Source organism: Perna viridis, chromosome 2 (assembly GCF_037379345.1).
Source record: "Perna viridis isolate PV_CMFRI_1.1 ecotype Kerala chromosome 2, ASM3737934v1, whole genome shotgun sequence".
NCBI lineage: Eukaryota > Metazoa > Mollusca > Bivalvia > Mytilida > Mytilidae > Perna > Perna viridis.
The window spans coordinates 63,618,054-63,644,378 of NC_142446.1; the positions used below are offsets into that span (position 1 = coordinate 63,618,054).

Here is a 26,325-nt window from a genome sequence, read left to right on the forward strand (position 1 = left end):
GACGCTTCGGGTTTTTTTTTACTAAATTTTGGGAAAACGTGCATGGAAATATGGTCATATAAATTGTCCAATACACGTTAGTTTTGTATTGCATCTTAAATGGTTTTTTTTTCTTGTAAGAAATACATAAATTATATAGTAAACTTTTGCATGATTGCTTTACGTCATGTACTTACGAATTCCTATACATAATGGAGTTGTTATCTTCAGGTTTTCAGTTACATCATCAACATCTGATAAGGGGTTGCATGACACTTTATGATAATAAGTAATGGCTGAAGATTTAAGTACAGCCACTTCTTTTGTCAAGGAAGTACCATTTCTGCAGTTGTTTTCGCTAGATGTAACAGGCAAGGAAGTATTTCCGTCATTTATGGAAATAGCAAGCAATGCTTCAAAACATACATTACTCATATTACAAGTAATGTAAAAAAGTCTTGGGTGTCGTGTGTCGACAGGTCTACTTTTGGATCTGGAAAATATATATAACGCATGCTCATTTCATAATTATATCATTACATTCACGGTGGACATGGTTGTCCTTCGACAGATGATTCATTACCAGATATTTTTTGTCTTTTTGCTTTTTATAGGAGGAATTGACCATTTTGTCTAAAAGATGAATTTCATATTTAATTCTGCTTCGGGTATTTGGAATGTAAATTGTATTAAAATAGCATTTAAATATTAAAAGATAATATAAATTTGTGTATCTTCCTTGTAAAATCAATAAGTATTCGGTACCTTCAAATTAAAGACAATTGTTCGTACTTTTTGTAATGTCTGCGCCCGGTTTCATAAAAAAACCTCAAATTTTTTCCTCCAATCCCTCTTCAACTCAATCAAATTACATGGAATTGGAGATTTGAGGAAAATCTCAAGGATTTGAGGATAATTTAAATTTGAGATTTTTTTAAATGAAAACCAGGCCTGGTCACAACCTTCTATTGGGTATTCATTGATTCAGAAAACCAGGTACATCAGATGAGTGCAATGTAAGACAACCCATCAATATACACTGTTTTAAAGTGACAACCATGGCCAACGTTATACTTTTTATAAGAATGGAATCCATAGCAGTGGATTGTTATCACTAAAAAATTTTGATATTATTACCTTAAATAATGCGTCAGAGGAAGTAGTAGGAAATATTGATAAAATATGCAATTTACAATTGGGTAATAATGAAGAAAAAAAATACTTGCAACACACAAGTGAAAGTTGAAAGAATGATTAAACGTAACGAAAGATCGTTACATTTTACTCTTCAATATTGCAAGTTACAAAAAATTAAAATGTGTCGCGAAACGTAATTCTAATGCTATTTGAGAAATTTTCGCGCCGTCTTTTGCGTTTTAGGCGATATACTATTTGCGCAGTAAAGATTAGCAACATTTCCTCCAACTGAATTATAAAATTCAAAGAATGAAATGTTCAAGACTTTTAATTTTGACGTTACATGTTTTGCCATGGAAAAAATAAAAATGAAACTGCCGCGACAACTTTATGGTTTAAAATATATTATACAAAAGTGTTCTCGTTTTAGGAATCAAAGAACAACATTTTCCGATCCTCTTAGGTATAGACTCACTTGAATTGTTTATACTAAATGCACATGAATCATCCAAGCCTGTTTCATAGTGTAGTATCAGTTAGTAGAGACCAATATCAGAACAAGTTAATTCGGACATTCCCAAACGTAACGGCTGATCTTCTAGTGATTCATTATAGTCTACGATCCTACCCTTAAAGTCAGAATTAAAGTTATGTCGACCAATATCAATATCATCTTGTTTCCTTGTGAAGCTATAATATAAGGACGAAATTTGATGGATTGTTATGGTTGACAAACCTTTATTTGTTAAGTATGATAAAGCTGTACAGGATGATTCGGATGGTGAATAACACATTTCTTGCCCACGTTGCCCATACGTGCTTCCTTGACTACAGTCTGTAATATAGAATTAAATGTAATATGAGGCAGGTGCAACCTGCAAAAGGACACAATTGAGTAAATTGAAATTTGCTTCAAATAATTATTCTTTTCTACAATTTCACTTCAACTCGGATTTATTTTTCTTTATACTTTTTAAATCTCTGAAGCGTGAGTTGTTAATATTTTGTTTTTGTTAATACGTAACTAGTAAAATTGGGTTTCTGTGTTAATGGTTGCCAACGGGGATTTTACTACACGCACTCATGTTTTCCATTTAGTTTACCAGGTTACTTGCTCATAATAACCTTAACTTTTCGATAGACTGAAACCAGGCTCTCATATAAGGTCAAAAGTAACCAGTATTTAACTTCCTTCTCTATTTACGTTATGCATTCATAATTCAAATTGGTAAAGTACGATAAAAGATGCAAAATTGTTTTCAATGACCTCCATCTCAACAATAACATACCAAAACTAGAACCATGCAAATCGAAGTTCGGGCTCTATCATTGTTTTTCATTGTAATGTTTTCATTGTCACCTCAAAATTAAGTATATGGTCAATCGCAGAAATCAAAATATGGAAAATATAAATTATATTAAAAAAAAGAGATTCAAGCATATGCAGTGCACGCACATTTGTACGATCTTTGGAAACAGGTCAACTCTGACAGTTTCACAGTGAATACAAATATGTTTGATGTTTTTATCCTTCAACTGTATTTTAAAGTAAAACATCTCAAATATATCTAGAACAGAGATGATAAATCATATTCTATCTCTCGAACGCGGATGTATAAGGACGTACACCTTTAACTGATAACGTTTTGTTATAGTTCTTGGTAGAGATTCCTCATACTTTATAAGAAATAATTCCAAATCATCTTTCAAATATACAGAGAAAGATGTTTACAAAATACTGGAATATTTGTCCAGTGTGGTGGACGCGTTTGTCAACAAACGGTACGTATTCCAATGGGAACAATGACTCCTGTACTTGCTGACCTATTCCTTCACTCTTATGGGGCTGACTTTATAGCTGATCTGATCCAATAGAAAGAATATCGTTTAGCTAGATCCTTTAATCTCAGTTTCCGCTATATATATGACGTATTATCTTAAAACAATCCTAATTTTAGGGATTTGATACATTGCATCTACCCCAAAGAACTTAAGATAAAGGATACTACAGACACTGCGAAGTCAGGCTCATATCTTGACCTACACTTAGAAATCGATGGTAAAGGAAAACGATTGACCAAACTTTACGACAAACGAGGTGACTTTCATTCAGAATTGTCAACTTTTCTTTCATCTGTGGCAAAATCACCACCTGCGTATGGAGTGTTCATATGACAACTCATACGTTATAACAGAGCGTGCTGAAACTACGCAGTAATTTTATGGTCGTCATAATGAACTCGTGGATCATTACAGTGTATCCATCTGCACCTTGAAAACTGATTTGTTGAACGTGTCATAGTTTTCCTTTTCTCTTTCGTCTACCCCGGACTTGACTTTTTATGAGCAACTCGGCCGGTGTTTCTAGAAAAGCAGAGGACGCTTACCCTACCGGTCCATGCTCCCAGTTTTTAGTGGAGTCCGAGCTGCTCATTTGCTTTTGTTACTTTGTACATATGATTTTAATTTCCAAAATGAAACAAAATTAAGAACGATGACTCTTGCAAAGTGCCATTTCCATTTACAATCTTTAAATATTTTTATCTCAAAAGTACAGCAACCAAATGAAAAACTAAGATTGGTTATGTGATCAGTAACTGCTTCTGAACAAAAAATAAAAAAAATGAATTTGGTTGTTTCCTTACATGCATGAATCATCTTCTGTCTGATTTTTAGACAGACTGCTAGTTAATTACAGGAACAAGACACATAGCAGTAAGATTTATGAATGGAAAATACGATACAAAGTATGAAATTGTAAAAAAAACATAACATGTACATTAATTCATCAAATTCTTCACGTTTGTTTTTTATTTCGTTTTCTTTGGTTTGTTTATTTTAAATCCACATACAGATATATCAGTTACGTTCATACCTATAAAACGAAAACAATAATTTGTAATGTTTTACAGACAAATAAAACTTACCAAATTTTCTCTATACGAATCACCATTGGCATATGAACCACTGCCTCCGATTTCATGTGTCGGAGCTGTTGGTATCTGCTCATTTTCTAATGCAGCGTGCTTTTGTTTAAAAAATAACGATTCCTTTCCTATTAAAAATACACCAAATAAATGTATAGGTAAATACGAATTATCTTGTTTATACGTAAATGAAAGTTGTGTTGTCTTCCTGTAAAACGGACACTAAACACTTGATATGAAGATAAATTATGTTTTATTATATTCGTGATGAAATAATTTTTTTTAAAATTGTATGTTTAAAAAAAAAGTGTGTTGTTATTAGTCATTTTTTACACTTAATTAATCTGAGTAAACTTTGGTCTTCTGTAAATTTCTATTAGATTGGTAATGTTGTTTATAAATAATCCGGTATTTTTGCTCAAAAAGGTTTATTATTTTTGTTCTATTTTTGGTCTACCAAGCCAATACGGTTGCAACACCTAAAGTATTGAAACTGTAATTGTTTTCGCATACATAACCAATATAAGTTTGACTCCATATCTGCAGCTTTGAAGGTACCAAGTATATGCACGTATCAACACTTGTACACTGCAATGCAGAGAATTGTTTTGCAATCTGATTAATTAAGGTACCTTTTTCTAGACCTTTCGCAAACATTATCGTCGTCTTACATCTTTGTTTAGGAGAGCTTATTACAATTTATTTAAATGGCGAAAAATAAAACATCACTTGAAAAATGTTGTGGCAAGTATTGATAAAAAGGTTTGTAAGAACGTTGCAAAAATGCTCTTAAGTTACCCTGTGTATGAATGATAACAAATATTTATTATCCAAAAACAAAAGATCAAAAATATGAGGGCCACAGATCAGGTTGACATAGAATGAATTAAAAAGTGATTTGTAAGGTATGATGTACAAAATAAACAAATGGGACCGTATATATCGTCATACCTGTTTGACAACCTCTTGTATAGCAAGAAGATGGCGCGTTCTAGGGTTTGCAGTTTGAACGTCAGTGTGCGTATGATTTAGTTCAGTCGTGTGTAAAAAAGATGTTGTATTAAGAAATTGAGATATATCACATTACTTGATCAATAACGTTTCTTTGAATAAAATGCATTCAATTTGCAAATGTCATGTTATGCCAGAGCTTGCCGAAACTACGCAAACTCTTTGTATCGCGCTAGACTTCTTACAAATAGGCTCCTGGAACAGGGTTATGTTGCTATAAGATTGAGGTCATCACTACAGAAGTATATAAAATGTATAAAAACGCACATGAAGTTGCCGTAACAGAAGGTACAAACCGCCTTAAACCCGGACATTGATGTTTTTTGGCCATAAGTATATAGGTAACAGAATCCAGTTGATAAAACAACCACTAACACCCCCTTCGGGGCCTATTAAATAAATAAATAATTAAACAATCGTATCCAATCAACGCAGCGCTTCTGGACTTGTCCAACCGTCTACTTCCGTGTCGACAAGTTTCGTTACTTTCCTCACAAATAGTTCTTGTCTTACATTCTACATATGTAGGCCGTCGCTGACGCTCTGTCCATAATAATGTTATATCTTATACAATGTTTTAAACAGTGAAGACAATCTAAAGAACAATGCATTTTGTTTTATAAGATGTAAATAATTGCATATCATGCAATCAAAATTTTAAACGCCATAAGTGCATAATCTTTATCATGTGTTTTTTTTCTAATTCAACAAATGTACACAAGGTTTTGTAGAATTGTTTTTTTTTTTGTTTGATATAGAGCAAACAGCAGAACCCATAAATTGAAGCTTGAATAAAACTTGAAAGTATGATTATCGTATCGAAAACAGTAATACAAAAAATCGGTACAACCTTCTTTTTTAAAAAAAGTTTGGGTATCGGTATTCAGGTACCTGTTGCGGATCCAGATATTTTGTAAAAAAGAGAGGTGGTTCCAGAGGGATTTCAAAGGGGGTTCTGGCTATTATGTAATCATTGTTGCTCACATTTTGAACAAAATAAACAAGATTTTACAAAATGGGCGTGGGGGTTGTTATGATACCAGAAACCAATTAAGTAATTCTTTAGATTACCGTAAAATTCCTCTTACACAACGCTATGCATAGTATGACAAAAGTTTAAGTTTGTGTACGTGATATTAGTTCAAGCTGATCCTTTGTTTGGCAAAAACAAGGAAGTTCAAAACCAAAGCTTTTTAAATTCATAATAGTACAAAAATGTTTATTTAAACGCTGTTCAGTACCTATATATCGTATTTCATGTTGCCACAGTCAACGTCATAAAAAAGTGAAAGAATTATTGAAGCCTATATAGCATTGAATGTTATGAATTGATTGGATGATTTTGTTAGATTGGTTTTGTTTGCTATTACAAAAAAGAACAAAATTATAAAACAACAGTATTTACATATATTTATTGAATTTAACTGTTATAAACTTAATCAAAATCAATATATATATATTGAATATTCAGAAAAATTGATTGATTTATTGGGATGGTATACAAAAATATATTCCATAGTAGAGACTAAAAGCTTTGCTTCTGTTATTATCTATATACAGTAAAGACTTACATATATAGATGATGGATAACTATGGTATCATGCCGTCAATAAAATTTTACAAAATTAAGAAAAGGGTTACTTAGTATTTGTACGGGCATGGTATTTTGGCCTTCGACATTCTTTTCCATATAAATCATGTACACTATTACTAAATAAAAATCGATCACTTACTCACATTTTTTCAACACACGTATGATTACAACTTACAATTACTAACATTTACCATTCTCAAGTTTCCCATTGAAAATGTTTTGACATATTGTTCCGATTTCATGTTCATCATAAAAACACTGTAAATACTATGAGCTGAAACTATATTTTGTTTCATATGATCGTTTTTAATTAAATGAAATATCAAAAGGATGAAATTAGTATGTTTTACCAAATTAAAATGCTTCATTCAACCTATCCATTCCAATTCAAAATTTTCTTACCGATGCCTTTTTCATTCCAAAATTGTTTTTACGAATTTCAGCTTACCATATTTTATTATCATCATTGCATTGACAATGACAAGTTCATTGTGAAACATCCTTCAAATATATTAACCATGATGAAATTATTACAATTCATTTATATACTTCAATGATATCTTAAATTCTTAGGTAAAGTTCATTAATACACACATTCGAACTGATTTTAAACATTATTTACCAAACATGTCTTTTAAAACTGAGAAATAGTCTGTAAGATGTATTCCACATTTTACCATACCATCTTTTCAGAGGAAACGGAAAAGCAGGATGTTCCGAAATTTTGACTGAATAGTGTGTCCATAGATCGTGCCGTTTAGTCTTGGGTTATCATTTTTTAACGTTTTTGTTTTCAAATATTATGTCTCAATACGCTTAACGATCGTAACCATTTGGAAGAGTACTCAAGGGAACCAAGGTTATAGCGGTAATCAAAAGAATGTATTCCAGGGACAAAAACCAGACATGGAAAACAGACATACACAGCAAAGAACATAAAGTAACTAAAATCATACATACAAAGTAACAAAAGTAAATGAGCAACTCGGACTCCACTAAAACTAGGAGCACCTGTAGGGTAAACGTCCTCTGCTTTTCTAGAAACACCCACCGAGTTGCTCATAAACAATCAAGTCCGGGGTAGTCGAAAGAGGAAAGGAAAACTATGCCACGTTGAACAAATCAATTTTCAATATGCAGATGGATACACCATAACGATCCACGAGTTCATGATGACGACCATAAAACTACTGTAGTGATGACTTCAATATTGGAGCAACATAACCCTGATCCAGAAGCATATTTGTTAGAATTCTATCGCGATACAAAAAGTGTGTGTAATTTCGGCAAGCTCTGGTATAAAGTATGAGTTGTGATATGAACACTCCATACGCAGGTGCTGGAGGGATGTTGTCTCAGATGAAAGAAAAGTTGACAATTCTGAATGAAAAGTCATCATGTTTGTCGTAAAGTTTGGTCGATAGTTTTCCTTTACCATCGATATCTAAGTGTAGGTCAAGATATGCGACTGACTTCACAATGTCTGTAGTATCCTTTATCTCAAATTCTTTGGGGTAGATGCGATGTATCAAATCCCTAAAATTAGGATTGTTTAAAGATAATAAGTCATTTATATAGCGGCAACTGAGATTAAAGGATCTATCTAGACGATATTCTTTCTATTGGATCACATCAGCTATAAAGTCAGCCTCATAAGAGTGAAGGGATAGCTCAACAAGTAGAGGGGCATAATATGTTCCCATTGGAATGCCAACCGTTTGTTGAAAAAGGCGTCCACCACACTGGACAAATATGTTGTCGATTAAAAATTCATGCATTTTGGAAACATATTCCTCTGTATATTTGGAAGATAATTTGGAATTATTCTTACAAAGTATGAGGAATCTCCACCAAGAACTATAAATTTGTGTCTACGTGTACCATCTTTTTGGAAAAACAACGATGTATAAGTCTTTTAAGGAATTAAGTATGTATGGGGAATAGAAGTATACAGTGTTGAAAAATCATAGGTTTTAATGCTATTATATTCTGATAATAGTTTTGAACTGATTGTCTACATAAGATCTTTCGAATCTTTTAGGATCTTCATTTAATTAATACCACTACGGGAGTAACACGTGTTGTGGTAGGATTGCAGACCCTCTTTGACAGCTGTTAGTATGGAAGTTAAAAGTTTTGAAAGAAGTTTGGTGGCACATTTTGTAGATCCAGCTATGAAACATTGTTTGTATGGATTCTTGTGGAGTTTAGGAATCCAGTACATAGACGGTAAATCACAATCATATAGAGACCAAAAGAAGATAACACAGATTTATGGTTTTCCACAATCTCTTCTTTGAAAAGTGTTGTAGCAGTATAGGTGTTATCACTGCTATTATTTTCTACGTCTTCCTCAGATAATAAACATTGGATATAAAACGTTTTGCAATTTAGAATATAGCAAGAGAAGCACTGAGACACTGATGTCAGTCTGACTGGGACAATACATGCAAAACTGATTTATTACTGCCAATGCGAATGTTACCTTTATTTAAACGCACCTTTCGTTTCGAATGATCAGTAGTATAATATTGTGTGATAATGTACAAAGAATTAAAAATGAATAATGATTTAAATCACTCGTTTAATAACAAAGATGGTATTCTTTTACAAACATTTTTACATTGGACTGTATTATTGCTAATGGCTATTAAATATTGCTTGATATATTTATTTTACAATTGTTTAGATACGCCTGGTGGTTCAATATAGAAGACACGTCTTAAACTTTTGGGTGACTAGCTCTTGTGTATAGATACATCGTGTTGTAATTAATGGGTCTTACGTATTTTGTTCATCAATTGAAATTATAGAATGTATTGATTTTCAAATCCCAGAGTGGTATTTATTAAGTTATTTTTAAACTCCAATAAGTGGCTATGAATTTTTGATACAGTATTATTGTAGACTCAAGTAGCCACATTGAAATAAAAAGATGTGATAAGCGGTAATACTTCGTCGGTCATTTAATAGAATCTTTCAAAAAGTATTACGTTACAAAACAAATACAGAATTATATAACGATCTCCTTTTTTATTTTTAACAATAAAAAAATAATAATATGAGACATAACAGAATTATAGCAAAACGATATTTCAGTGACAAACACAACAAAACAATATATCATCAACAAAAAACTTTTTTTCTTGGAATTGCTAAATTCATTTTGATTTAATTTAACTAAATATTTTGTATGCTAAAGGCCACCACATGCCTTAATATTTTCTGAATTTATTGCAGGATCGTAGGTTTTAGTTACATTGTTACATTTTACAGGCGTATTTCCCATAAGATCACATGTACACGCATCAGGATTCCATTGTTCATTATCTGGACATGGTCTCAGATGTAACGCAGGATATTCGCATTGATAAAATTTATTGCAAAACATTTGGTGTTCGAAGTAAAGTCCCTTTTCTTCCTCCTTGCAGGTCTCAGAACAATCTAACAAATGGAATAGAATGATATTTATGTTGAAATAAAACCTACTAGTACTCGTCATTAAAAATCATGCATAAAAAACAGGCAAAGAGTCTTGTGATTTCATTTTAAGATTAAAATTCAAAACACAGCGTACATATGCCTTAACGGTTAACTAGTTTATTCGTTTGCGATTTGTTTTATACTGTCGAAACAAAGCTGTAGTAATACAAAGCATTCGGGAACAAAAGAGTTTTTATGCCAACTGGTCTTGAGTTTTTACAGCATTACGATAACCATGGTTCTATTAATGTTCACATTTAAATTATAAGAATATAAATATAATTAACTGCACGATAGATAACGTAAATAGTGTAAAACAACTAAAATATCTAATCAGGAACGTTTTTGTATTCTTATATACTTACGTCGACCTTTGCATATTTGAGTCGTAATTATTAAATTGTCGATAAATTCAATTTCATCGGTGTTTGGTTTACATGATATACTGTTATTGGAAGATATCATCGTTTTATTTAGAGCAATTTGTCTTGTTATTTTCGTAGAATCATCTTTACAACCTGTAAGTTTTTCGGTACGAACAGGAGTAGTTGAATTGCCGTCGTTGATATACAGGGAAAGGTAGGCATCGGAACATATGTTACTCATTTCACAGCTGACAAAGATGAGGTCGCCCTTTTCGTTTGATGATATTCTTAGCTGAGGATCTGATGAACATTTAAGAACAAAACGGATACTGAAAATACGCTTAGACAAAAACACAAGTATGAGTTTGAAAAAAAAACTGTTTCAATTAAAACATTTTCAAAGAAATATTGGTCAGTAAAGTTATTCATTGTAACAATCATGTCATTTGCATATCACAATAAGTACGCAAAACTTTAATGAACATTTTCAAAACAAAATTTAGAATATTGCAATAGAAGCATTGATACACTGATGTCAGTCTGACTGGAAGTTACATCCAGTGTACTTTCCGGAGATATGTGGATTAAGTGCAGGCGGAATAGTTTAGACTGGAAAAGAAAGCAAACATAGTGTGGCATATGTTTCTTATCTAGACATATGGAAAACTCAGCCCACAGTGACTTCGTCTAAAGTCATCAACTACTTATGCCGCAACACTAAGTTCCCTCTTGCTAAAAACGTTATACTCTACGGCCAAACCAGCTTCATATTATAAATATTTTAAGAACATGTACTTACTTGTCTTGTCAATGTCAAATTTGCATGATTGATCTGACACTTCGTTATAATGTAGTGTAATTGTATAGACACCAATGTCACTGCATGTCATGTTTGTTTTTCCTACAATTAAATCCATCCATTGTAGTCGATGTTAAAGTTTTCTTGTGTGATTTCTACACTGACGAAATCATTTGATGCAAAGTTATTATACATAGATGATAGTCTTTTAATTGTGACTTTAATTAAAATGTCAGTTGTTAAGCCAGGAGAACAAGAGGAATTGGGAGAAAAACATACTTGGTCACCAATTCTTCCAAATGCACTACCATTCGTACAATCTGTTATGAAAATAAAATGATATATAAAGAATCATCATAGGAATGAATTTCAATGTCAGGATTTGTTAGACAGTGGACAGATTTTTTAAATGTTTGCATGAATCATAAAAAAGAATTGTACTTAGAGATGAACAACAAATGGTCTAGTAGTGTTACAAATTACAAATTAAACTCTGCAGACTTTCCGAAAAAGTAATGCACGAAAGTTAATTTAAAAAATACAAACTAGATATCAGAAAGAGTAATAAAATATCCGAGTTGTAATAAAAAAAGAATATATTCGTAAGTCAAGACTAAGAAACTATAAACACTCGGATATAGAAACACCTTAAATACTGAGGGTTCATTCTTGGTTTAACCTCCCCAGTAATGGAATCAGCTTCTATTTCAATAGTTTTGGTTTTGAGTACTTCTTGTATTAAATTATTTCTTTTGGTCTTAGATCTTTATTTACATTTGATTTTAATGTTGCTGATTACTGATTTCGCCTTGCAACATATGTACAGCATATTGAAAAATGTAATTTATATGATTTGTTTTGCACGTTTGTATTCAACAAAGAACATGAAATAACCAAAGTAACACGTGCAAAGAAACACAAATAAGTGATGAACACGGACTTCATTTTAAACTTGGAGCATGGACCAGGTACACCGATAGGGTATGAACGTGCACAAAGTTTGCTCTATTCCAAATCTTTTGTTAAAACAATATATACTTACTGCTAACGAAAGCATTAACTTTTGGGTTTTGTTTGACGTCGTTACCTTAAAAAATAAATTGATTTACATTCCAGATGAAAACATGCTTTTCCATTTTAAAAAAAGACTGAGGAGATACATCAATATCAAAATTACAAATAAGTGGATAAAGTGGTCTGTTATTTCAGTTGGATATTCTTCATCTAAACATTTAATATTTTCTCACAAGACCAATGTTTGAATATGCATTTAGCGAAATTGATTTATATTTACAGGCATTTGTTCTTTATAGTAGTATTGCCCAATGTGATAGCTTGATAATGTAAAAGAAAATGGAGATTTGTATCAATTTTATACAACTGCTATAGTTGGCAAGAAATGACTGTAGGTGAACGAAATAATGTGGTGGATCTTTGTCTTCAAATATATTAAGTTAAACCAATATAGATGGCATTAAACACATTTCATTAAGTCGTAAGAATTAATATTCATTTCGTTTTAAAATATTTTTATAACCTTTACATTTTCATACGCTTTATCTAAAATGAGGATCCGAATTGTATCGTACAATGGATTAAAGCGATTTACTGCAAATGGACAATTTACTAGTAATATCAACGTATAGTATACCCTTTAAATTTAAATGTTAAGCAGATTCACTAGAGTTTTAAGAGATGTTAAAACATTGCAATATATGCTATTATGCAACATACCGTCATTTTTTAATCTGTCATTCCACATACTCAGGGTAACAACAGCAACAAGCATACTGATACCAATGATTCCAGCGGTCACACAAAACTTAAATTTCCTCACGTTACCATTCTATAATCGTAGAAAATAAACGTATTATTTTCAATTTGTCATTTGCATTAACACGATATCTGCATGTTTACAAAAGATGAAATTGGTTTTTATTAGATGATACAAGTACCATCTGCATCAATTATATTTTGACGTAATATGTAAGTAATTTGCTTGTTGAATACCACAAATTAATGTAACAAAAACATAAAAACTAACCAAAGGAAAGGCAATGAAAATATAAAACAAATCTTCTTAAATATGCTATGTTAGGAAATAAAAACAACAACACCATCAATAACAAGATAATTACATAATACAAATAATGCTTAAAGACAAAATAAACAAATTCAAGTACGACAGTTTGATAAGATGTCCAAAAGGTTTGTAGTATAATGTTTGTCCTTAGATCATGAAAATGGAAGGTCATGATTTCCGCTTTATATCTCTCGGCAAGTAAACCTTAATAAAACGTCATTAAACTATTAGCCACAGTATATCCTCGTCCATTACAATTTCCTAAGACGCGTAAAATGCTTTTGAACAATCTCTACCAAAGATTTTGAACTTTCCTATAGGGCTTGTAAGTCTGGACATGTGACCCGCTGGTTTTCAACCACCGGTTTTTACCTTGATATTGACATTTGTTATACGGAATTTCTTTTTGACTATTCCTTTTGACTACTGCCTGGAAGTTATCCGTTCTGTAGTTTTGCTATTACCCATCGTGCACGAGAATGGGACCTTAAATCCCATTTAAGAGCACAGGGAGTTGTTGATAATTGAGTAAAAGATACGATGAAATCGACGGAAACTACAATGAAAACTTTTACACTTAACTTTATCAACACAACAATAAGTTTTGGATTACCACATGATAGAATGTATGACACTGATGAACTAGGAACTACTGAACTAAAATCTAATTGATGACCAATGCTTTCAGCTGCGGAAGAAAATCCGGATAAAATATAAATCGAGAACGAACGTGCTTTACACGCCATGTACATTAAATCTTTTGATACAATCAGTAATTTATATCCAGACAAAGTTTAAAGGAACTCCTTTCTATTTAATTGTTAATCTATTGTGTATGTAAATAAACCTTAGTCCCTAATACATTTTGTACATATTACATGTTCAATTTACATCGTAGTATGTCATTTTACGAAATTCGTTAGGATACAAACATAATTATTTAATTATTTTTTTTACATATAAGATATCCAACTTACATAAGTGATTAGTTGATTTGTTATTGATTTATCAATCGAATCCGTATGGTTACTAACTGCAGGGCTAGGAGCATTATTCTAGGAAGGCGAATCAAATAAAAAAAATAATCAAATGGTTTTGGTTTTATATTACAACTATTAACAAATAGACTAATGGTTTAAAGAAAAGCCATGACATGCGCATGTAGCAAATTGGTGATTATTTTACAAAAGCTGATTCATGTCTGAAAATCTACAGCCACATGTATTAACTAACCCCTACACTTTCTAGGTTAATCTGTAAAACTATCCAAACGGCGACAACTGTTGAAACTCCAAAAAAGTGATGCAGAATTAAAATAAACGCAAAAATGAAATATTATATAAATGGAACACTCATATAACATATAACCAAATAAAACGCCGCAAGGAAAACTCTGTTTTCATTAGTATATGTTATTGTAAACACTATATTTACCACAACTGGACGATGAACATCAATTACCGGTTCAATTGGATTGGATGTTGTTGAGCTTCCTGATTCGAATGAGTTCTTTAAAATAAGTGATTAAAACAATATCAATATGGATCGATATAAATTAAACGAACAGGTCCTAGCTATATAACATTGCATCAAGACATATAATTTTTCATTAACTTTGTGCTTTATCCGCTTTGTTTACTCTGGTTTGACAAAAAAGTGTGTTAGAAATTTTCTATCAGAAACATTACTTTCAAAATATGAAATTCAGCAAAACAAAACACACACACACACACACACACACACACACACACACACACACACACACACACACAAATATAATTAAATAACACGAAACAATGTATTAATGTACGTCAATCAAACCTATTATTTTGGAAAACATACTAGAGGATCCAATTTATTCAGTTCCTGGATTTCCAACATTCTGTCTGCCCTGTTAGTAAAGCATATATTTACTATATTAAATCATACACATTGCCAGTAATTAAGCAAAAATTATTTTCGATATTTTCCCTCTTGGGTTACGCCGTTGCTCACGTATTTTAACTTACCAATATATCGCTTTGTGATATTGCACAAATGGTTTAGTTTTGGTTGTTGAATTGACTCTCTGCCACAAAAAGGTTATTTTATGGACTAATAAGTGATCTCGAAGAAATATTGGATGCTTATATTTCAATGCTTTCTAATGAATTCCAAATCATGTCGAATTACTGTCTTAAGATGAATTTGCTATCTGTTAAATATGATTAAAAAAATAAGAAACTATAAAAACGAGATTTTGTTACATTTTTAAAATTTGTACTATTACTTTACAGCTTTACTTCTTACATCTGAACAAATTTTTTGCCTCAGTTATGCTTATGACTTTACCTGTCCCCATTCAAAAGACAAATACAAATGACCATCATAAAACATATTCGAATACAGAGAAAATATATTTAGACCGGCAAAATATATGTAGATATGAAAACAGGGCTACATTCTTATAAAAAAACATACTTATTTTAACAAGATTTACTCCGAGTCTGATGTTTTTTAATTTAATATCGGATTGTAAACTGAAGAACTTGAAAAATAGGTATTTCAGCAGACAATTGGACGACCTAAGTAAACAAATTGTGAGCCACTCTTAGTCGATCAGTTTCAAAGGAAAACAGGTTTGGACAAAGGTTTCTACAGAAAAAAGATAGACAACCAGCCCAGTTCTTCAAGTTCAGTTTCCTTTTTATAGGTCATGTTTTAACACTGTATAATCCATGACAAGGCATGTTTACACTTGACCTATTTAGCTTCCTTTTTGACAAACTGGATGAGTTTGACTTTTAAGTTTCTTTTCTTAGTATCAATATTTACAGTATACGGGGTTTTCATTTGATGTTTTACTGCCGTGCATTTGAGTTGTATGCTGATACTCTTAGTAGAATGTGGATACTGTTAAACGAGCATCTAAAACAGCGTTATGCGCAAACTACCATAAAGACCACAATTTAAATGGTTATTTTGTTTTACACTTTGATCTTTTTCGCAGGGACAAAATTATTGAAAAACTTTTATCATTTTTATCGTTTAATTTATCATCGTAATGCTTGCAAGTAAAAGTTTATTTTAAGCAACACATATGTTTAATTATCAGACTTTATGAAATTATCGTACGTTTTGATTTGGTACTGACAGATTAATGTAAACCATCTTTCATGACTAAAATATTCATATGTTGCCCAAGCCTTTTTCCAGACAATTATATACTTTGCAGTAATTTCCAATTTGAAATACATAAACGATGGAATTAAACATGTAAATAAGTAAAACAGTAGTCGGCCAGTGAATAAGGTAACCTTATTTGTGTCAAATCATATTTAGGAGTACCGTCCTACAATTGAGATCCAATGCTATGTGACCATATTGTAGGTAAATGAGTTAGATGTATATATAAATAAATAAATAAATAACATATAAATAATGTTTAAAGTAATTATGACTTAAAATTACAAACTTTTACTTTTCATGAATGGGACGCAAATAATTCGTCATATAAGGAGGAACCACATGAAATTTATCATACATGGAGGATATTAACTTTACAATAAAATGCTAACCCGTAATCACAGACCGTGTGCATTAATAAACTTAGACTATTCCTTAGAGAGAAATTTCTATTTATGGTTTTTCCAAAAGATGAAAAGATAGAAAGTAAACAAGAAGTTAGAGACAAAGACAAATCGAAAGAAAGGGAAATTATAATCATGATAAAATAATGATATTAATGATAACGAATAAACAAACGAGCAAACATATATACATACACGAAACTTAAATACACTGAAAACAAACTCTGTGAAGAGAAGTACCCACAGCCGACTAATTGTCTGAATTATAAGAGAGTCTAGGTAAAAGGAAAACTCGATTCTCTTAAGAACAAGAATAGCTTAGCTGGCTTGATAAGCAGGATTCTATTCTTGTGAAAGCGGTCATATTTTGTCGTGGATAAAAATTCCTAACGCTCATAACCTAAGGAACATTCATATCAATTCTCATTGAACACTGTTCAAAATATAAACATTAAAATTGCAAAAAAGATGTGTGTAGAAGGGTAATAAATCCAATATTCCTTAACAGATTAACACGAAAATTTGACCACTGATAGATCTCATCATGCTGAACACTTAAATTAATTTGGCTAAACCTAACGGTTATGAAGATATATGCGAAAACTTCTGTCTGACCCATATGTTCTAAATTTAGTAACGGTGGCCATGTTTTTCGACGGATCAAAAGTTTCTATATCAGTTCTATGCAGGATCCCCTCAAGAACACAATTATACCAAGTCGGCTTCTAATTGGTCAGGTAGTGTCAGAGGAGAATATTTTTGAAAGAAATAACATAAGAAATAGTGAAAAAAAGTAAAAATTGGGCAATAACTCCAACATGGCTTAACCAATTCACATTTGACCACAGATAGATCTCGTCATGCGAAACACTTTTTATAAAGATAGAATTTGATCTACCCTTTTTGGAGATTTATGCAAAACAACTTCTGTCTGCCCACAATTTTCTGATTTTAGTATCTTTTATATTAAATCTGGTTTTAATTGGATGAATAGCATAAAAAGAGTAGAGGATATGAGGTTTGAATTTTTTTACGGTCGACGACGACAAACGCCAAGTGATGGCAAAAGCGTACTCGGCCCTTTGGGCAATGTGAGCTAAAAAGGAAATCAGCACCTGTTATACGGATAATTGTCATAGATAAGTTTGATAAATAATCAATAAAAACTGTTCGACTTTATATCATTTCTTCTGCCTTCTGTGAGAATTTTGTCAATTTGAAATTAAAGAATATTACTCAGATAGAAAACAAAGTTAATTTTTGACATGAGTGTCATACAAAATGTAAAACTAAGATGTTAAAATTATTTGGTTTTCCATCAAATCTTCAATTCTAAGTGTTCTGATTAGTCAAAATTTGTGTTTTTACGGATACTCGGCTGTAAATTATTATTATTATTATTATTATTATTATTATTAGCTATCATGTGGCATATTCATGCATTTTAGACATTCACTAAATATGGTATTAATAAATAGAGGATCATTATCACTGTAATCTTCGCAAACATATTATGCTGTTTAACAAATTGTCGCCCCGTGCAGGTCCGGGTGTCAAAAGATAGGCCTGCAGCAGCGCTAAGCTTGTCGTAAAAGGCGACTAAATAGTGCTCAGAAACCTAGCCGGGGGCTAGGCGCTCTGCCCACAGAGCAACTGGGGTGTGTTCCCCAGGTGGTGGAATGGGGTACCCCTGGCGCGTTACATGCTGGGGATGTCAGGCTATATATGATACGGAAAGCCTGACCGCAAACCATAGTGGTGCACCGTGTTGGGAAAAATGCCACGTTCCTCGCACGTTAAAAAGACTGCTGTGGTATTCGATAGAAGAACCTTTGCGCTCCGCCACAGGAGGCTAAATTGCTCGACCATACCCATCCTTCCCTTTTTCTAGTAGCAGTCTAAATTTGTCGACCCTGTTGCCCATGCTGTATTGCTGCTCGGGCGTTAAACCCCAACAATCAATCAATCAATTAATTGACAAATTGTCGTATAATATAACTAAACCAGGAAGTGCACTTGGATACACGTATACGTTACGTGATCAGAGATATGTTTTTTTTGTAGTGTCGTCTTTCTTTATGATAAATGAATCTAAACTTATCGTCATTAAATACCTGCAGACTTTATGTTAACATATAAATACTGTACATGTACAGCTAGATCGATTATATTGCAAATTCGAATTGCTAGGTTGATTGGTCAACATGTTAAATGGTGGATTTTTTGTGGACAGTTCTGATATCGATTGTCATGAAATGCTAACACCTTCGTGGATGTTGTATGTTAACATAAACTTTATTTTTAAAAACATTCCACAAAAAGAAGACCTAATATGGAATGCAAACATAGGTTAAACGGTTTAAAAATTAATGGAAATTATTGTGTGTAATAGTCAGCAGTATCGTGTTATCAAGATATAATTTTCTAAACCTATTACATGTAGTCCATACATTCTCATCATATTGAAATCTTGAAAACTTATTTTCTTTGTTTACCGGTGTTAAGTGTTCTGGTGCACCTGGTCCATGCTCCCAGTTTTTAGTGGAGTCCGAGTTGCTCATTTACTTTTGTTACTTTGTATGTGTGATTTTAGTTACTTTATGTTCTTTTTTGTGTATGTCTGTTTTCCATGTCTGGTCTTTGTCCCTGGATTACATTCTTTTGATTACCGCTATAACCTTTTTTTCCTTGATTACTCTTACATTATAAATATATTAAAACAAAGACATATAAAACGATGATATTTAGCATCAAATAGTATCTAGAGAATAAAAATAAAATTGAATAATATTAACATACTTAAATGAATATTTTTCGGAGTAGTTAGATGGTTTGTCTTTTCACTCTCGCACACTAAACCACACACTCCCATTACAAAGCTAGCAACAATGACTTCCTAGTAGCGTCCTTCGATAGTTCATGGAAAAACCAACTCCTAGTAATTTAATACACACTAGATCAGTAACTATCAATTACAGATTGAAAACTATTTAAATCTAAATTATTCTGTATATATTCATTAGTAACTATCAATTACAGATTGAAAACTATTTAAATCTTAATTATTCTATATATATTCATTACATAATGTTTACATGCCTAGATGCTTTAATTAAGCATATAAGTATCTAAGTACTACTATAGTTAGAATATCATTTTTCAATCTGGCATCGTCTTTTGTGGTCGGATTATTTGCAAACTGAAATTTATTGGTAAGACAAATTCTGTAACATATTTGTATTGACAAACTTATTGGAATGCATTTTAAGTGTATGTTACAAGAAAGCAGGACAACAATATCAATGAAATATATTATATACATCTAAACAAGGGAGTTACACTACAATTTAACAATAGTCTTCTGTGTACACGTTTAAAACGTGTGACTTTGAAAATGAAAGAAAAGTCACTTTTTAACTTATCTGATCCGAAAGAACGAAAATCGTTTATTTAGATCCTTTAATCTCTGTTTCCTCAATATAGATGACGTACTATCGTTAAACAATCCTAGTTTCGGGATTTAATACATTGTACATGTATATCTACCCCAAAGAACATGAGAAAAATGATACTGCAGACATGTGAAGCGGCCTCACATTTTGACCTACACGTAGTTGTAATGGTAATCAATGATCAGTGGTAAAGGAAAACTTTTGACCAAACAACACGACAAATATATTGACTTTTCATTCAGTATTGTTAACTTTCCTTTCAACTGTGGCAACATCCCTTCAGCACCTGCGTATGAAGTTTTCATATCACAACTCATACGTTATGCCAGAGCTTGTCGTAACTAAGTAGACTTATTGTATCGCGCTTCACTTCTTACAATTAGGCTTCTGGAACAGGGTCATGTTGCTATTGAAATCATCACTACAGAGGTTTTATGGTCGTCATCATGTACTCATGAATCATTACGGTGTATCAATCTGCACCCTGAAAACTGATTTGTTTAACGTGTTACAGTTTTCCTTTCTTCTTTGTCCTTGGATTAAATTCTTTCGATTTCCGCTAGAATTATGGTTCACTTGAGTACTCTTTCACAAGATCAATAATCCACACGCATAGATTTTTAAACTTATCCTACATAATATTTATGCAAAGATTTGTATTAATCCATCCAGTAATTTCAGAAGAGATTTTCATCATGAACTCGTGGATCGTTATGGTTTATCCATCTGCACCATGAAAACTGATTTATTCGACGGGTCATAGTTTTCCTTTCCTCGTTTGTCTACCCCAGACTTGACTTATTTTGAGCAACTGCGCGGGTGTTTCTAGAAAAGCAGATGACGCTTACCCTACCGGTGCACCTGGTCCATACTCCCAGTTTTCAGTGGAGTTGCTCATTTACTTTTGTTACCTTGCATGTATGATTTTAGTTACTTTATGTTCTTTGTTGTGTATGTCAGTTTTCGATGTCTGGTCTTTGTCCCTGGATTACATTCTTTTGATTACCGCTATTACCTTGGTTCCCTTGATTATTCTTTCAAATTTGGAAATGTAAAATTCGGGAAAAAAATTATTTCAGGACCCATAACTCCTTAAGTCTGAAGATGATTGAACTCCGTAACTTCTCTCATAATTATAAACGCTTGGATTCAGCGAAAGTTTAATACTTTAAAAATATTAGTATGAGATGTCATTAATAACTGAATGAGAAGTATTTAATCTTTTCCTAAAAAATATTCAAATTAAAAGCAACTGAGCAAGATCTTACATATAACTCACAATGCTCGCCAGTCGTAAATAGTCTACGATTGAGAAGGTGAAAATTTCTTCGAAGTTGTGCCGTCATTTACCGAAACAAGACCCAAAACAAACAAACAAACAAAAATTAAACAAACAAACAAACAAAGCAAACAAAAACAAAACAAAACAAAAAAGTAAAAAATTAAACAAAATTAAACAAACAAACAAAAGACAAACAAACAAACAAACAAACAAACAAAACAAAACAAAACAAGACAATACAAGACATGACAATATATAAATCAAACATACAAACAAACAAAATAATAAAAAAAAATGAAATAAAATTAGTGACGAGTCCAACAAACGGCTGGATTCATGTATCCTTGGGTGTTCCATCTTTGAAAAGAAATATTAATTTGAATAAACCATGTATCTAAATATAACAAGATGTAATATCAATACAGTTAAGGTTTTTACATACATATTTGCATGTCCAATTCTATAATTCCATACATCAAACATTTATAAGTCCAATATCAGGCATTGAGTTGACGATTTTGATACCTTAGATTAGGACCAATTGTCTAGTTCTTAAAAGAATTTAAATTTAAGTTTCTTCTTAATACACGTTCATGTTCATCATTGAATCATTTTGGTAAACGGTTTTTTTTTTGAGTGTTAATTGTGTAACTGTTTCTTTGCAAATTTTCAATAACATTAAAATTAAAAGTCTTTCCTTTATTGTTAATGCGTTAGAACAATATTTTAAGTCGTATACTATTCAGTAATCACTTTAATGCTTTCCACTTCAGATGTCGGCATTGTGAATTGTGTCAATTTGTAGTAAAGATTTAAAGATATTGTATTTTTAGAGCTTGTCGAAACTACGCAGACTTTTTGTATTGCACTAGAAGTCTAACAAATAGGCTTCTGGAACAGGGTTATGTTGCTACAAGATTGAAGTCATCACTACAGAAGTTCTATGGTCGTCATCATGAACATATGTATCGTTATGGTGTATCCATCTGCACCATGAAAACTGATTTATTCAACCGGTCATAGTTTTCCTTCCCTCGTTTGTCTACCCCGGACTTTTTATGAGCAACTGGGCGGGTGTTTCTAGAAAAGCAGAGGACGCTTACCCTACCGGTGCACCTGGTCCATGCTCCCAGTTTTTAGTGGAGTCCGAGTTGCTCATTTGCTTTTGTTACTTTGCATGTATGATTTTAGTTACTTTATGTTCTTTTTTGTGTATGTCTGTTTTCCATGTCGGGTCCTTGTCCCTGGATTACATTCTTTTAATTAACGCTATAACCTTGATTCCCTTGATTACTCTTAGAAACACGGAAAATCAGATTTGCTTTTTAAGGCAAAGGTATTATGGAGGCCTCTGACAAATCAAAATCCTAGTTATTGTCCAAATATCATGTTGCAAAATAAAAGCGCCAAAGTTTGAAATGAAGTAGTGTAAAAGACAAACATAATTTTGAATCATTTTGTCGTTTCTTACGGTATGGGCAGGTCTGTCGCAAAATACGAATATCCTTCTTTGAATATGTTGTGATATTATGTATTTAAAGCATGGACCATTTTATTAGCGAGGGGTTCCGGCCTGAGATCTTTCTTAAAACCAAAACATTTTATATTTTATTTATCACTTGAAACACATAGAAATAATAAGTCTTCCTTTCTTTTTCCAATTATTTAATAAGGCAGATTTTAATTTTGGCGTCTGCTGATATGTAAATACACCTTTTGCACTCACACGGAAAACTAATATTAATAAACATCAAGTCCACGCCCTCACCTGATTAGCCTAAGCTTCTACAACACAAGGACGCCAAGGTTTCACAATGAGTAAGTATTTTATTTAACTTGAAGCCATTATGAGTTTCTTCTAATTTAAAAAAGAAGGTAACTATTAAAATTATGAAGATATATATTGTATTTACCTGATGAATTTGTACATTTGTAGGGATGTAGACATTAGAATTTTATTCTGGAGATGAGATAGAATTAACATAAATTAATTGATTTGAAAATGAATGATAAAAATTAAAAGTAGCATCAGGAAAATAATCCATTGCTGCTGTTGTATGTTATTGTATTTGCTATATCACTTTTTATTTGTTGTGTCGTTAAATACGAGACCGTGGTGGAATGGAGATATTGTCAGTTGAAAAATGATCGTACTTTTAAGTGTAAAGGAGTAATCAAGGGAACCAAGGTTATAGGGTAATGTAATCCAGGGACAAAGACCAGACATGGAAAACATGAAAAAAATGAAGCGGTAATTGGTCCTTGTTCTTAATCTAATGAAATGGTATGTATATCCAATCGATTGAATGTTCAATTTGGTATTCATATCCATTTGGTATCCAAATATTTTGGGAGAGAAAGCAGGACAATTTTATAAATTTAATTTGTGCTTCTTATTTCACAGTCTAAACTTTGGTATTTCGTTGTATTGTGTCTTATTTACCTAGAATTGTTTTTATGCATTCATTGTATGTAGAATCTAGCAACGCTCATCGTCCAGATTTCCAAATTTCCAGATCAAAAGTATAACCTTAACAAATACGCAATGGAGTATGTGTCGTAGCTACTTAATATGTTATCTATCAAATCTCCCCTCTCTTCCTCTCTATATCTCTCTCTCTCTGTCTGTTTATATGTGATTTGTAGTTCACCAGTTTATTCTGAAGTTCCAAGCTGTATTTTGTCCTTACAAGCGGTAATTCTAAATTTGTATCAGGAACATTATTTTTCCACACGTCAACCAACATCAAACTTATTTTGCTGAAACAGTCGTCTTATCTTTTTTATTTAAACAGACGTTTTATCGTATATCTGTTTGTGTACATATTTACTTCATTAATTATTAAAGCCAAATTTAAGACCCTTACTCGACCCTGTTTAACCATAAATAGATAACTAGGAAGCAAGTCATGTAGATTTGTAGGGAATAAAACATGTTTACTCTACAAAATGGATCTCAATTTCTTAATAGTTATGAAATAGCCTAGTATATACCCAATTGCAAAGGTAGAAATACTCCCTATCAAATTGGAGACATAAATTGTAAAGCTTTTTACAAGAGTAATATAATATTCACAACCCCCCCCCCCCAAAAAAAAAAAGAAAAAAAAAGATAAATATTATCACCTCCAAAACATTTTTTAAATATAAGCTGAACAAGGATCACGTTAAAATTTGTATATTTCATATCTTCCAATTTATTATCGTAACTGATCAGTCATTATGCTAGACGTGTTTGTGTATTGAATATGTAAATTCAGTTCAACAATGTAAATTGCATTTTGTTGTTTGTTAATTACTATAATAATTGATCATTTGTTTATGTTTCACACAGTAAACTGATTGCTTTCGTTTGACTAAAAAATGAAACGATCTTCCCCCATATTTTACCTCAGAAATAGCTGGTTCAACTTTTAGAATTATGAAGGTTTTTACATTGATTCCTGGCACTTTCCAATGAATTACGTCGTTTGTCTAAAAAAATGAATCAATGGTCTAAAGTGATAACAATGTGTTCCATGATATCAACATTTTGCATGTTCCTCAACATTTAAAAAAAAAAAGTAATTAAAAAAGAAAATGTTGTTGGAAAGTAGTCATGTTGTGTGTAACAAAAAATCTCGTCTATTCGACAAAAGACAAAGCCAGTTTTTGCGACTTTGTTCTGTCAATTTGTTTAAATCAAATCATTACTATACATTTACATGACTTGGAATCAACAGTGTGCAAGTAGCAGTAAACGCTTAATTTCAATACTTTTTAACAGTATGTAGATATTTAATCAGGAAAAGAAGTTATGTGAATAGAAATACGCTTTGGTAGATAATCGAGCATGAAACTTTGTATGATGAAAGTACGATGTTAATTGGAAAAAAAGTAAGTAATTAATTGATATGAGTTATGTAAAAGAGATTATATATTTAGTTACATGTTGATATTTTCAATATCAAAGTGACGAAACTATGATTTAAGTATTAGTTTGACAGATAGTAGTAATTCAAATTATAAATGCTAAGCTCAAAATTTAAATCGGCAGGTTAACAGTAGGGTTATAATATGTTATCATATTCATTTCAAATTGACCTGATTATTAAATTTAAACAGCCTGCTACCTTTTCATTGTTCACCTAGATACGCCCATCTTTTTAGACATAAACCATTTAACACACATACACCTAAAGCTATGTTTATGTACATGAGGGTATTACAGTAATTTGTCCCAATATTCCTCGCGCAAAACACCTAACCTCTTTGTTTTTAAAATTATCCTTATATGAGGGACATATTTAAATTTGCCTAACTACATTTAATATTACGGAAGTTATGTGTGATATTGTAAAAATATCCCTACATTTTTATCATTGAACTAGAGTTTGCATGCTATAAAATCATTGTTAAACCTTTTCTTTTCTATTTCGTGGTTAACGATATTTTGTCATTAAGAGTTATTTGTATATACAGTTGCATAATCGTCTATTGGGCAAATTCCCCTCTCTTTCCGTTTCCAAGTGGCATATATTCCTTTTTGTATTCAATATCGCCCCATATACAAAAAAAAACACGAATCATGCACGTTACAAATTTTATTCTCATTGAGTACCAGTTCATGTAAAATTCAGACACTGACAATGGTAAGGTGAATCA

General features: G+C 31.9%; 1 protein-coding gene and 1 long non-coding RNA gene across 2 annotated transcripts in view; both read right to left on the bottom strand.

Moving 5' to 3' along the window:
• Window positions 1–9,292: 9,292 nt before the first annotated feature.
• LOC148626428 (uncharacterized) overlaps window positions 9,293–26,325 on the bottom strand; it is a 35,323-nt gene continuing 18,290 nt past the window's right edge. Inside the window, exons 15-22 of the mRNA XM_088571109.1 lie at window positions 15,221–15,269; window positions 14,813–14,887; window positions 14,356–14,433; window positions 13,030–13,141; window positions 12,338–12,382; window positions 11,296–11,397; window positions 10,497–10,796; window positions 9,293–10,092 (exon numbers count right to left, since the gene is read on the bottom strand). Of these exons, the coding sequence (XP_088427235.1) occupies window positions 9,845–10,092; window positions 10,497–10,796; window positions 11,296–11,397; window positions 12,338–12,382; window positions 13,030–13,141; window positions 14,356–14,433; window positions 14,813–14,887; window positions 15,221–15,269 (1,009 nt within the window). The 3' untranslated portion in view covers window positions 9,293–9,844. The remainder of the gene's footprint in view (window positions 10,093–10,496; window positions 10,797–11,295; window positions 11,398–12,337; window positions 12,383–13,029; window positions 13,142–14,355; window positions 14,434–14,812; window positions 14,888–15,220; window positions 15,270–26,325) is intronic.
• On the bottom strand, window positions 15,276–22,446 carry LOC148626429 (uncharacterized). The gene is made up of 3 exons (XR_015920068.1): window positions 22,124–22,446; window positions 19,747–19,882; window positions 15,276–15,572 (listed from the first exon to the last, which is right to left on the bottom strand). It is a non-coding gene; the product is annotated as an uncharacterized LOC148626429 (long non-coding RNA).